At 35.8% G+C, this 13921-nt stretch overlaps 1 protein-coding gene across 11 annotated transcripts in view; it reads left to right on the forward strand.

The window, feature by feature from the left end:
• The window catches only part of EVI5 (ecotropic viral integration site 5), a 75066-nt gene extending 61145 nt beyond the window's left edge, over positions 1–13921 (forward strand). For all 11 annotated transcript variants that reach the window (XM_056498050.1, XM_056498044.1, XM_056498047.1 and 8 more), the window contains one exon: positions 11281–13921. In XM_056498050.1, the coding sequence (XP_056354025.1) occupies positions 11281–11586 (306 nt within the window). In that variant the 3' untranslated portion in view covers positions 11587–13921. The remainder of the gene's footprint in view (positions 1–11280) is intronic.

The following is a 13921-nucleotide window of genomic DNA, read 5'->3' on the forward strand; positions in this document are numbered from 1 at the left end:
TGGTCTAACATTTAGAAGCTGCAACTTACCCACTTAACAATATCTCAGCATGGCTGATGGAAAAGAACAAGATAGCAAGTAACTGGAGCATTACTATTCTGTCAAAAAAATTTTCATGCATTTATAAGACTTCATTAAAGTACCTTTTAAGTGTAATTCTAGAGATTAAATTCTTGCATATTGACAGTGCAGAAAATGGGGGTTTTTTTAAGGTATTTCCCATTTCAGTATCTGAAAACTTGATGGCTCTTCAAAGAAGTAGTGAGCATTAGTTTACTACTCTTCCATTTCCACATAGGTATAGTTTATCTAGGAATGGATCTGATATTATGTTTTAAGAACCTAATGCAGTCAGTAGAATTCTGATATAGGTGTTATCTCTTGGTCTCATCGTGCTCCTAGTGAGCTAACACTTTAAGATTGGCTTAATGAAAAGAGATATAAAAGTCGGAGATTAAATACTATGCTTTTAAAAGATTTTGCTTGTGTAAATAAAATTCAAGACACTTTAAGTAATGACTTTGAGGATAAATAATGTATAAGTTGTGACAAAACAAAGTAATTGGTTACATAGCTGAATTAAGGATACATCCTGCAACTTCCATTAGCTTTCTAGACTTTCACTGCTGAGACTAAAACGGAAATGGGAAAGTGAACTTGTAGCCCATTAGTGTGAAGGATTAAAAAAATTCACCTACATGGGCCACACTACTTAATACCTAAATAAAATTCAATGCACTATAGCAAAAAGAATGAAATATTAAACCACATTAACAGTTCCTTTAGTCTTAAATACCATAAACTTATATGGTAGGTAAATTGTGTTTTAAAGCTGTCAAATTATTTCCTTCTTGTCTTTTTTATTATTAGCTGATAATCTTAAATTAGTGAGTGGTTCTGGGCCCCAGCACAGATTAATTCAGTTGTCCCCTGAAGAGATGAGGGAATGTCTTTACAAGCAGTTAAATTATGATTTCTGCATTGGCCATAGATGAGAGCACAATTATGATTCTGCTTGTGGCCCATTGGAGTAGCACAAGATGGACTGGCCAATTCTAGCAGCATTCCTAGCTCCTATTTCTCTCATAATAATTGCACCTGGGCTTGGGGATAGGATACCAGTGGGAACCATTATTCCTTTTTTTGTTAATTTTATTATTAGGTTTCCATTGAGTCTAATTCAATGCTTACCAAATCAAATATTCTCTTATCTGATGCACCACTAAACTACATTCAGAAGCAGAGCAAGTAGCTTGGAGTAAATAACATAGCTTTGCATAATAGAGATGAGGAATAACTGGGGAAAGTGAATTCTAGTTAAAGTTTAACCTACCAGAATTTTTTTCAAGTTCTCTGAAGACATACTTAGAGTGATGGATAGCAGTGAATCAGATCATATGTGCAAATGAGAATGAGAGAAGATGAGATTTATCACCATTTAAGTACCTAAGGAACAGAAATTGGTAATATTTCTTTCATCAGAATTCAGACAAAACCAGCAAGGCCCAAAAGGCTTCATCCTCTTTCTGTAATATTTGCAATTAGATATGCTGTTCTCTACTCAGTCTCTTGAAAAGTTATTTCCCACTCCCTCCCATTTCTTCTGGAAAAAGTGTACTGTTCCTTTTTCATGTAGTACAAGCACAAATGCATTTGTCTCTTGGAAGCTGTCATTTTACTTGCTCACTTTCCTAAAACCACCTGAGTTTTATTGGAATTCATTCCAGTAAATTTTTACTTCAGTCTTACCTTCAAAGTTCTTGGTAAAATATAGTTTTCAGTAATGCTGGTTGAAAGTCCTGTATTAACTCTTGTAAAGCACTTGTTTCTCAATACAGACTAGTCACATTAACATCTTCTAATAGTTCTTTTTTTTTTTTTTTTTAAACTAGACAAATGCTTTCCAAATATGTGACTCTCTATAAATGTTTTCTTACTTGATAAGAAATGTTGTCCCTGAAAGGAAATATGTTAGCCCTCAGATTTACAAAGTAAGCATTTCAGCTTGTGGTGGAAGTTTATAGCACAATAAATCATGTGCTTTTCTTTTACCGTATCTTGCAAAAACAGGTGGACAAGAGATGATCAGATTTTTCCCTCCCTACAAGTAAAGCTCTTGCAAGGACAGCTAAAAATGTAGTTGCTTTACTAGTATGTGTCAAAGTTGCAGAACCTCTGTGCTGGCAGAGTCTGATTTAAGTGGTTGTGGTCAGTCTGAGGAACCTGTGATGTGATAAGATAGCGTTTGTGAGGTCATGTGGTTTGCAAACACCCAATCTAATGTAGCAGCTTTGTCTACAACAATAGTTAAATATATACTCTATACTTTAGAAAAGTGAATTGCTTTATTCCTTTAATTCAGCTGGCCCTTAAAAGAGTCAGATGTTATACTGGCTCGATAATACCCAGATTATTACTGAAAAACTGAACTGATTGGGAGACTTAATTATCCAGTAACTTTTTCCAATTTAGTTGCCCTTAATAAAGAAACTAGCTTTAGAAACTATCTCGCTAAATAAGCAGTCAACAGGCAGATGGAAGATATAGTGGAATCCCTGAATATGTTATGACCATCATTTGTTTAATTCAATTAACTTCGAGTGGTTACAGTGTAATTAATGCAGACATGTTACACTTGCCTAGAATGACAGTATTGATTCCATAATGATGGTACTTCATTCCATGAATCATCATCTTTGCATCAGATAAGGTTGATTCCTCTCCCTTTCCCCCGGTAACACCAGCAACAAAATATTTTCCATCTCTTGTGAGGATGAAGAAAACCTCTAAATGTGATCAGTGTAACCAGGACAGTGATGTAGTCTGTCCTTAAATGGAACAGGTATTTGTTTACTTGGATGAGGGCAATGGTTTTTGGTATGAATCTTAACTGTTTCACTGCCACTAGTGACAGATTGAATTCAATGCTAAAATAAATGAAGATTGGTGATTGCTGTTTTTATAAACATTTTCCCCCTTGTTTTTCCTGACTGTATCCTATACATCTCAGCTCCAGATGAGTATTGCTGAGCAATGTAATAGTTCTTGAGTGCAGCATTAGAGATGAATATAGCTAGCTATAATTAATTACAGTGTCCCTTAAATTTTGTGTGGATTGCCAAAGCAAGTAAACTGATTAGAGATAGTTATTTCATTATCATGGCATTATAATGTTCTTGTTTGTTGAAGCTGTGGGACCTGTGCTTTACTGATTAGAGTTAAGTCAGGCTCTGTCATGTTTTTCCACCTTTAAATCAAGTTTTGGGGATTGAAAAATGGAGGAAATGAGGTTCTACTGGTTTATCTGAGTGGTTGTTCCTTGCAAAAATCGTGTGTTGTAGCAGCTATGGGAGAAAATAAGCTCAGGAGAAGATTATTGTATATTAGCTTGTAATAGGTCCCTGTAAGCTTATCTGAATATAAACACGGTAAACAGTGGAGATGCGGTGGAAGCACCTTCTAAAATTCTTTTATCAATTTGAGTGGCAGCCAGCACAGATGAAAGTAGTTTCTGCAGTCAGGGGCAAAAATGTTACTTAGTCCATTTAAAAATGCTGAGCTTAAGTCCTGCTTTTAAAGGACACAGTAAAAGTGTGAAATGCTCATTTCCTGTAACTGCTGCCTGTAATGGGCGCATTTTCAGTCTCTATCAGCCAGTACCTTCTAGTTAATACTTGAGGTTTCAGTAACGATTGTATTTATAGATGCATGCAGTAGAGAGAAGGAGTATTGAGATTTCTTATTTTCTTGATGGTAATAATTGTGGTATATTAAGTGTGGTTATACTGCTGTTTTAAAATACTTTCGTTGCTGTATCCTCACTGCAAACAAACACTTCCATTAGAGCTTCTTGTAGAAAGAGTTTTTGGGAACTTCTATAAATAACTAGCTAGTAGGTAGAAAGAAAAATCCTAGGCCTGTGATCCTGAAACTTCTTTGGAATTGCACACAATCTCACTACAATAAACCTGTCACCTCTTAGAAAAATTCCCACAAGAAATAAAACCTGACAGTTACCTAATACTGACTTCTTTTCAAAATAGCATTAAAGTTGGGTATTCCTCAGTGCTGTTGCTATTTCAATTGTATATTTGATACCTAACTTCAAAGTTTAACTTGATTATACTGCACTAGATCAAAACCAGATACTTAAACCATATAGTGCAGTGATCAAAAAGTCATGACCTCCCATTGATAGCTTTATTGGTTTCCTGTTCTGATTCACTGGAAACCTTCTGGTCTGAGCACTTGTTGCTGGTTTTTATCTTTGTCACGTTTACTATACAGCAGACTTGCCTATGGTAAAACTTATATACAACATACATTTAATTTAACATCATATTTCATTTTAGCTCTAGTACTCAAAATGATAATGTTGAAACAACCCACTTTTTATAAAAACTTAAAAAAAATTTAAGAGTACATTCAGAGTGGTATGAAATAAACAGGTGGACAACTGGAGATGAGCTTTCTTTTAATGCATTAAAATTGTTCTGCAGATTTTGTTTAAGCTTTCTGACAGCTATAGGGATTTTGTAATACGTTTTGTATTACTCTTAGACTAAATGACTTATAGAAGCTGGCAATTTAAAACAGAGGCCAAATATTTAAATGCTGTTAAAAAACCCCCAAAGCCTGAAATTACTCAGTCTTGGAAATTTTCTGCTGCTCTTTCGCTTTTCACTTACAACACACTGGAAGGGTTTTATCTCTGACTGCTATGGTCAGTAAAGTTCATTTGAGATAAATATTTTAGATTGTACAGCAGTATGTTGGTTATGCTTTTAAAAGTATGAGTTTAAAAAACAAAGGTAATAGTTTCCTTAAACAGGAGTCATTAGTAATTAATCGCGTACAAAATCTTGGTTTCCGAAGACCTAATGATGAATGGGCAGATTCATGTTGTAGTATCTCATTTCTTTTAAGTAGGCTTTTAAACCTACTATAGGTGGAAAAAAAAAAAATTAAGTCCAAACACTCTCTAGATTTTTTAACTTTTAAGAATAGCAGCCATACTGGCACAGCCAGAAAAAGGAGCCTAGGTCTATTCAGATATTTAATATTGTCATTCACCACTGTTCTGGCTTGGGCCTACAGTGGGATTGTTCCAGCTTGGAGTTTACTACTTGCTCTGATTTCTGATTAGCTACTGCTGCCAGTTTAAGGGTTTTTTTGCTGCAATTACTTGAAGAAGTGGATAAATGATACTGCACCTATATTAGATTGAATCAATTTATAAACTCAAAAAATTACAGAATTAAATAGGTTGAAAAAGACCTTTGAGATCATTGAGTCCAACCATGACCTAACACTGCTTTATCAACTAGACCATGGTACTAATTGCCACATCCAGTCTCAAACACCTCCAGGGATAGTGACTCTACCACCTCCCTGGGCAGCCCATTCCAATGCCCACTCATTCTTTCTATGAAGAATTTTTTCCCAATGTCCAGCCTAACCTTCCCCTGGCAAAGATTAAGCACAGATTAAGACTTTGTCTCCTTGTCCTGTTGCTGGTTGCCTGGGAGAAGACCCCCTATCTTGCTATAACCTCCTTTCAGGGAGTTGTAGAGTGTGATAAGGTCTCCCCTGAGCCTTATCCAGTCCAGGCTTAACAACCCCAGTGCCCATAGCTGCTCCTCATAGGGCTTGTGTTCTAGAACTTTCACCAGCCTTGTTGCCCTTCTCTGGACATGTTAAAGCATCTCAACATCCCTCCTAAACTGAGAGGCCCAGGTCTGAAAACAGTACTTGAAGTGCAGCCTAAGCAGTGCTGAGTACAGGGCTTCTGCATTCTAATACCTGCTGGATGTAGTATTTGTCTGGACTGATATTGGTGTCCTTAATGGAAACATACTTCCCACTAATTCTGTTGGAGATGCTCCAATTACTTGATTTGCAGTGATAAGCATTTTTCCAAAAGAAGTTAAGGGGAGTGTTTTTAAAGAAGTGATAGTGTACTACTGTATGCCTTAAACTGGAATCATGTTGTTACTGTGGGAGAGTCATCAGTAAGTAGCAGCCGGGTGTTAAGTATGGTAAGGGATCCCATTAGATGATGTGGAGAGTCTCAGGAATTTTTAAGAGCTTCAATTCGTTTGCTTTTATTAATTTTAAATGTGATTATAATTTATTACATCATAACTGATTTATTTTTATTCGCTTGTAATTTTCTACATCTCTGTTTTCATTGGTACCAAGTTGACAATGTTTTTCTGAGTTATAGGAAAGCTATTTGAAAATCCTTATGACTTGTTTCTTCAGCTAGATGTGGTTATATCATATTTTCAGTAACATTCTAGTTTTCTTTTGATTCATGCTTGGGTTTTAAGTAGGAAATCCTATGAAGAGTTTCAACTGTTACTAATGTTGGAACAAATAAAGAGGGAACTCTGATTTTTAGATTCCTCTTATAAGTAAAAGCACTGAGAATTCAAGATCTTTATTCTTTAAATAAACATTTAAATTGACACACTGCCTTCTGCCAATACTGATTTTATTCACCCAAGGTAGTGGTTGTATTTTGATCTCTGTGTATTTCTTGGTTATCTTCCTGTGACTAGATTTAATATTTATTGGCAAGCTTTGTTAAAACCTGTCTTTGCTACTTTGCACTTGAGTAAATTTCAAGAATTAGTTACTGAAACCTTTTAAAGGGAGCAGACAGTAGCATTTTAATTTGACTTTTCACCAATGAACTCCTAGCTTAAAACCTCACAGGTTACAACACAAAAATGTTTCCCAGAGCTTAAGTTGAACTCTTTCACAAAGTTCCACTTGAAAGTTTGACCTATGTTCCCTACTAAAAAAGCCCGAAGGGACTCGGAAATATAACTTGCTTGTAACTGACTATCACCTTTCAAGCTTGATTCTATGATTTAATACAGAAGACCTTTTGAATTGTTTAAAAGTTCTAAATTTCTCTTTACTGTTTCTCCTTCATGCCTGGCTTGATGAGGCAGTCAGCACCAGGTAAGAAAGTTTATTCTAAGGTGTAAGGATCTGGTTATTAGCCTTTTTTCAGCTATTCTATATTTGTGGAAATACACTGTTTCCTGATAAGACAATGTTTTCATATGTTGGCCAGTAGACATACAGTTTATCTTTAAAATGCTGAAGTCTTTAGACATAAGAAGGTATATAAATGCACACATTAAGGTTTTGTTCTTGATTCAGCTGACTTTTGAAAGAATAGTGATGATATGTATTTTGATCACATCATGTTATTAACCCTTTGAAATGTCCTAAAGACCATGTGAATGTGCTGTAGTGAAAACTGGGTTGAAGCTGCAGTCAACTAGACAATATGACCTGGATTTGAGAATTAAAAGCAAAACACATGGGGTTTACCAGACCTGGTTTTTAATTGGTTGCATATATATTTTTTTTTTTTAAGCAGATGTGATCAGATTTGAGATTCTTGCAAAACTGAAGCAGTAAGAAACAGGTTCCTCTAAAACTTATTTGTTGGAGCAACAGAGATGTAGTTCCCTTCACAGGAAGGAAGGCCAGACCCAAAACTGAAAGCCTTTAACCAATATCGACTGTACAAAAGAGAACAGAAACTAAGAGACCCGGGGTGCAAGTCCATACTTCGGTCAACGTGGCTGTAGTTTCTTCAGGGATTAAGTATAGAGTAGAACTAGGGTATGGGGAAGTGTTTGGGTTGGGTCCACACATCCTGCATTCCAAGTCCTTAGCAAGATTTCCCATTGTCTTGATATGCTTGGTTAGATGAATGGTAAGATCTTGGCCTAATGCTTTATATTCCTACCTTAAGCTCTTTTTCCATGTTCAAATGAAACACTGACAGCAAGAATCTCAAGTCTGTCTTAAAAAGCTGACAAGTGAATTTCAGCGTGAGTAAGGTGATTATTCATCTATTGCAAAATCTGAGCCATACCTATGCAATGGCAAACATAGAACTGGTAGTTACAAATCAGGAAAGATGTTTTCAGTTGGTATTGAGTCCTCTGACACTGGCTTAGCGTGCAGCACCAGCCAAATCAGACAAGGCAACATTGGGCATCAACAGGAAGTATATTAAAATACAAATAAAGGGAGTTGTATTGCCACTTGGTATCTAGATGGATGTAGAGAGTTTAAGGAAAGTATGTAGGGAAGTTAAAGGGAACTGAATGATGGTCATCTTGATTGCTGCCTGTTTACGCTTTTCACCACTTGTTCCTTCCTTATTAGAATCTAGGGGCAATTACTAAAACAAGTAGATTAGTTTAAAACAAATGAAGAAATTTCTGGAATTTACTGCCACAAAAAGATGTGGAGGTAAACGGCAAATGATATAATCAGTCATGGATGGCTGGGCTATAAATTTATGCCAGAGCAACTAGAAAAAGATTTCACTCATATTTGCTGCAACACCTTCTGGACAAGTGAATGGAGGCTTGGTAATGTGAACTCCTGTTGTCATTGTTAGAGACACTATATTAGGCTGATAGACTGTTGTCCTGAGCCAACAGGACAGTAACATTCCTCCTTTGAAAAAAGAAACTGCTTTTTGTTCTAGAAGTTTAGCGCCTCACTTGCTAAACTGTAAAGTTATGTGAGAGTACAAGACTTTATTTTAGGAAACCTCCATTTTAGAGCTTTCTGCTGGCTTTGGCTGCTAGTATTTAATTGCATTGGAGTGCAGGCTGTCTCCAAGTTGTTTCAAATGCTTTGAGAAGCCATACAGAGCCTTTCCGCTGCAATAAAAAATCCAAATAATCAAGCTCCTTCAGAAATGCTCCTGAACAAATATTTAGGTTGAAGGGCCCTTGAATAATCTTGAACTATGAAAGTACACTTGCCCTTCTCAGTGCAACCTAGTATACTGCCCTGGGACAGTGTGGATTTCAGCTTAGCCTCCTGTGTGTCAGGACCCTATTGTCCTCTTCAGCAGTTGCTCTCCAGCCTGATGATTCCCCATAATACAAACAAGGTCTATGCCACAGCTTTCTGGCTGAGGTGGCCATTTCTGAAGCAGACCACTGATATGATGATGATACCAATGCTCTATGACCATTGATAGATGTGTAGTGTGTATTCTCTGCAATATGTTCATATTTCTTCGCAGCAGTCTATTTCCCCTTGCATGTGAGAAGTGCTTAAGAAAAAAGGCAGGCAAGTGTAAAGCTGCAGATCAAAACTGTTTCTGGAAAGTTAGAGATTTGTTATCCTAATGAAAGGATGCACAAAGATAGCACAGTGTTTTCTGAGACTCCCTTTAGGAATTGGCAAAGGCTGCATCTATTCATTATTATTTTCACCAACAGCATTTTCCACAGACTCCCATTTGGAAAGGTTGCTGCCTAAAACTGTGAAACCATGATTTTGTCATGTTACCTAAATAACTTCATCTAAAGGTATCATGTTTAAGTCTTCAGGAAAACAGTTGAGGTCATTGGCCTGGCTTTCTGAGTATTCAAAACAACTAACATTGACTATCACCTTTATAATTTCAGGTGAACCAATGGCTTAACTATACAGACCTAAAAGCATATAATTTCTAACTCTAATATGAAGTTTGTAGTCACTTGTACAGCAGTTCTTTTTTTTTTCCTGTGGTGAGGGTGGAGAGAAATTGTTGGGTTTCTGTGTTTTATTTTCTTAGTGACTAAAATTGATAGCTGTTTTGGAAAATTCATGTGGTAGCTAATCTGATCATATTGCAGGGTATTTTCAGGAATAATATTTCTAAATAACACAAAAATGTCTATACCAGGCTTCCTGCATTTAGGTATATAAACTAGCAAAAATTATCTATTCTAGATACATTTGTATTTGGTATAAGCTGATTTTGCTTGCATCACGAGTTATGCTGTACAAGTGTGGAGCTGTGTTTTTCTTCTCTTTATAAAAACTCCTCGTGAAACAACAGCAGCCTATGTGTATGTGAAGAAAATGCCAAAAACTAATGTTAGTATGCATAGTAACAACAAAGGTTTAGATCTACATCATGTACCTATATTCCTAACAGGGATTTTTTGCTATAACATCAAAAGCTGGAGTTTTTACGTGCTAACATGCAATTTAATGGCTTCTAGCATGATTATGACTCTTGTGATCTTTTTTCAACTCCTTTTTTATCCTCATCTTCTGCACGACCCCACGGTAAGTACAGAGATTCTTCCCCAAATGGACAGGTAAAGATCTCCTATTGGTGTCAATACCAAGGACATACAAGCACTTCTTATTCATCAAAGTGAATATTGCTTCAGATTTCTGAAACAAACAGATTTTGGTAAAGAAACTCTTCAGCATTTTTTTCCTTCTATTCTCCAGGTCTCTTACTGTAAAAAGTCACTTCCAAAGTAGCACTTGGTGCATCTTCCTTTTTAAGCTTTTAGAGTGACATTAGGAAGGTTCTGTAATACATTTTTAATGTTTATCTGCATCCTCAGGATTTTTTATCTTAATACTCTTAGACTGTCAAACTGACCCTGAAGTATTTTCTATTAAAAGCTAACAAAAATGAAATTCTAGATCAAACAAACCAAAACACCACAAAAACAACCAATCTCCAGAATGTCTTCCATAAGTTGCAGTTATTTTCCATTAAATTAACAGGGGACTTGCAGACTTTAGTGCTTAGTTTTGAGTAGCTTAAATATATGGTTGAAATTGTGTATCACTGTGCAGCACATTGAATTAAAATATTATCTGTCCATGGTCAGAAAATAATTTGTTCGATGTTCTCTTAAAATTGCAACTACAATCTCTTAATGCTGTACAGAGACATTTCTCCCATACTACTTGATCTGAAATCTCATTGGATCTGAATTAGACAATTAAGACACTTAACATTACAATGTAGACCAAACTAAATGTACTCTCACAGATTTTTTTGTGTGACTGTGAGAAGCTGGCAATATTCACTTGGGACCCTGTTCTTGGAAGGGGAGGCTTTCTCAAGTAAGAAATCAGGCAATATGGGAAAGAATGGAGCTGTAAAAGTAAAATGTTAAGGCCAAAAGTGCTGTCAAAACAAATAGGCCGCTCTAGAAGATAAACCATCCTTGTGGAGATATTAAAGATGCAATAAAAGAAGAATCTCTCATTACTGACTCTAGGTACCTTGATTATTAATCCTTAAAACTTTAATACTCAAAGTGATCATCAAATGTGCTACGTTCAGATCTTTCATTTTATCCAGTAAGATTCAATGAGGCATTTCTTGAAAGTGCACTTGTTTTTTGGTTTGGTTTTTGTTGTTTGGGGTTTTTTTATTGCTGGACTCTTGATCTCTGAGTAACTGTCAACTTCTACTTTTTCTAACAGATCAAATGTCTAAAAGGCCAGAGAAACTTCTCAGACCAACCCACTTTTGATGGGATTCACATTGTCAACCATTTCACAGGAGATGATGAATCATTTCATTCTTCTGATGAAGATTTTATAACTAACTCCATACAGGAGAGTGGGGTGAACTTTCATCTTCCCAGGAGGACTGGTCAGATGTCTTTGGATGACACTCTTGTAGACAGCAGTGACAGTGATACAGAGGAAAGTGCCCTTCAGACTGGGAATTCAGACAAGATGGTTTCTAAGCAGAGAAGAATGGAATCTTACTCTACTACTGTATGAATATCACTGTGACTAGCACTGAAGACTTCCATATTTCTTTAAGGCTGAAATTGTGAGGGAACTGAAACCATCCAGCAGTTGGTTTAGGTAACTATTGGATTTGGTCTGGCCTGTGATATATATATATATACACGTACTGTCTATCTGCCTTCTCTCTTTGCCAAATCTTGCTAATGAGATACCATTGCCATAAAACAGGCTGGGAAGAAGTTGATGGATGACAGTTTTGACAGTATTACTGAATGTTCTTTGGTTTAGAAACTGCAAATATATTATTTCTTTAATGTGTAAGAAGCAGTTTTGCTGTTCACAAACACAGGAATTATTTTCCTCAAAAGAAATTGCTTTTGTGCAATATTTTATGCTCTGAACAAATGTGTATGTTTTACATTGTTATCCTTTTGTGATCAAGATGGATCCTAGTAAACCATCTGATCATGACACATATATGTATTATTATCTTATGCTTCTCAATTAGTTTTGGTTTTTTACTAAAGTTATTGGATGCCCACAGAAGGCTTGAAAGACAAGTCTTTATCTGTACTACTTCATATATGCAAATAATGGTCACTAATGTCATAAAGGTGTTTTTCACAATTTTCACCTAAATCTATGTGCATCTGCTTTTGATGTTGCTAAATAATAAAAGGTCTGATATGTTAATTACAATAATGTTTATTTTGTACATATTTATGTATCTACACCAAGCTGAAAATGTACATTACTCCATTTTATATGAGGAATGTAAATGTTGCGATATTACTGTCTCTGGTATTCTAACAGGAAAATGAATTCTGTATATACACACTAAAAGTGAATTACTAAATAAAGGCAAAACACTAACTTTGCATTAAGTTTCAGCCTAGCTACAGTAACAGGCTCATGTCAGAAATGCTTGTTCAAAACACTATTGACTGAAATCTTTTACCTTCATGTATATGTAATGAAAATAAATTTTTCATGATTTAACAAGGTTGCAGCATTTACTGTTTAGTCCCTTCCAAGCTATAGTCCTTGGTTACCACAAAGTTACCTGTGGACTCTTGGTTCAAATAAGGTGAAGAATTATTGATGTCTTAGTTTTAATGAAGACATGGTCAGTGCAGTGGAAATAAGCAATGGAAATACATACATTCAATCCTCCTACAGTTTATATTACAGAAATATCTAGGAAATAAGCTATTGGTGCCATTACCAAATAGCTGTGATTGCTCAGCTCAGGTCTTACTGCTTTGCTCAATCTGCTTCCAGTCTCCTGAAAACTGAGATCCACTTAAACAGCCTTAGCTTCTTGAACAGAACAAGATATTCTACTATTCTCATATGAACATTTACATGCACTTGCAGACACATTCTAGTCAAGAATATTCTATTATTGCCATCTTATGTAATTAAGCAATCCTTAAAACTTCTTCTAGCAATGTTTGCAACTGTTCTATTAAATAAAAAGTACCAATGCAGAAGTTTGGTACTGACAGGTAGTATGTATGTTAACTGGTTTGCTCCCCACAAGAAGCAGTGTAGTTGTTTAAAATTGCAGTAAGTGTGGAAGTGTTTTGCTGAATCCATCTGCTAGTCCCATTAGGCATTTCCTTTCCCTTTATTTCAAATATGTTTTCAGCAGAAACAGCATGACTAGGAGATGACAAACACTCAAAGAATGATAGAGAAGACTGTATGAAAACAGCACATTATGGGCATCTCAACAATATTATCTGCCCAGGTGCAATCTAATTTTTAAATCTTTAAAGATGTAGGTGACAAATTCCAAATTACTGATTTCTGCAGCTCCTAACTTGTTTCAGTGTTTCTGCCAAATTTCCCCACATTTTACCAGAGAATATGTAGTTCCAAGTACAACCTGTGGAGATTGCCACTTCTGACTTGGATTAGCTGAGTGATTCTCATTCCTGTTGAAAATGTCATGTATGCAAAACCAAATCAGGAGCATTTTCGTTCACAAAAGAGTAACTGTTGTCTTCTTTCCTACCAATGAGCATCTGCTAACTTATGTTTGCACCTGGATCATTGTTGCCCAAGAGGATAGGTGACAAATGTCTTGTTGCCTGTCATCAATACCAGCTGCAAGCCTCTCTTAAAGGTAATGTTCTGTAATAAGTGGCAGGCATAAAATTCAGTTGGAGGGTCATAAAAACTCTATCTGTTTGAATAGTGAAGTGTTATGATTTTGCAATAACTGCTTTACTGTTCAAGTGATAGCAAATGAGATTAGATGGCAAGGGTTATTTCCTGAACTTTTGTGGTTTTAAAGTATACAAATAGAATAAATACTGATACCGAATAACAGCATAAATAAAAATATGCAAAATCCTTA

Source organism: Oenanthe melanoleuca, chromosome 8 (assembly GCF_029582105.1).
Source record: "Oenanthe melanoleuca isolate GR-GAL-2019-014 chromosome 8, OMel1.0, whole genome shotgun sequence".
Taxonomy (NCBI): Eukaryota; Metazoa; Chordata; class Aves; order Passeriformes; family Muscicapidae; genus Oenanthe; species Oenanthe melanoleuca.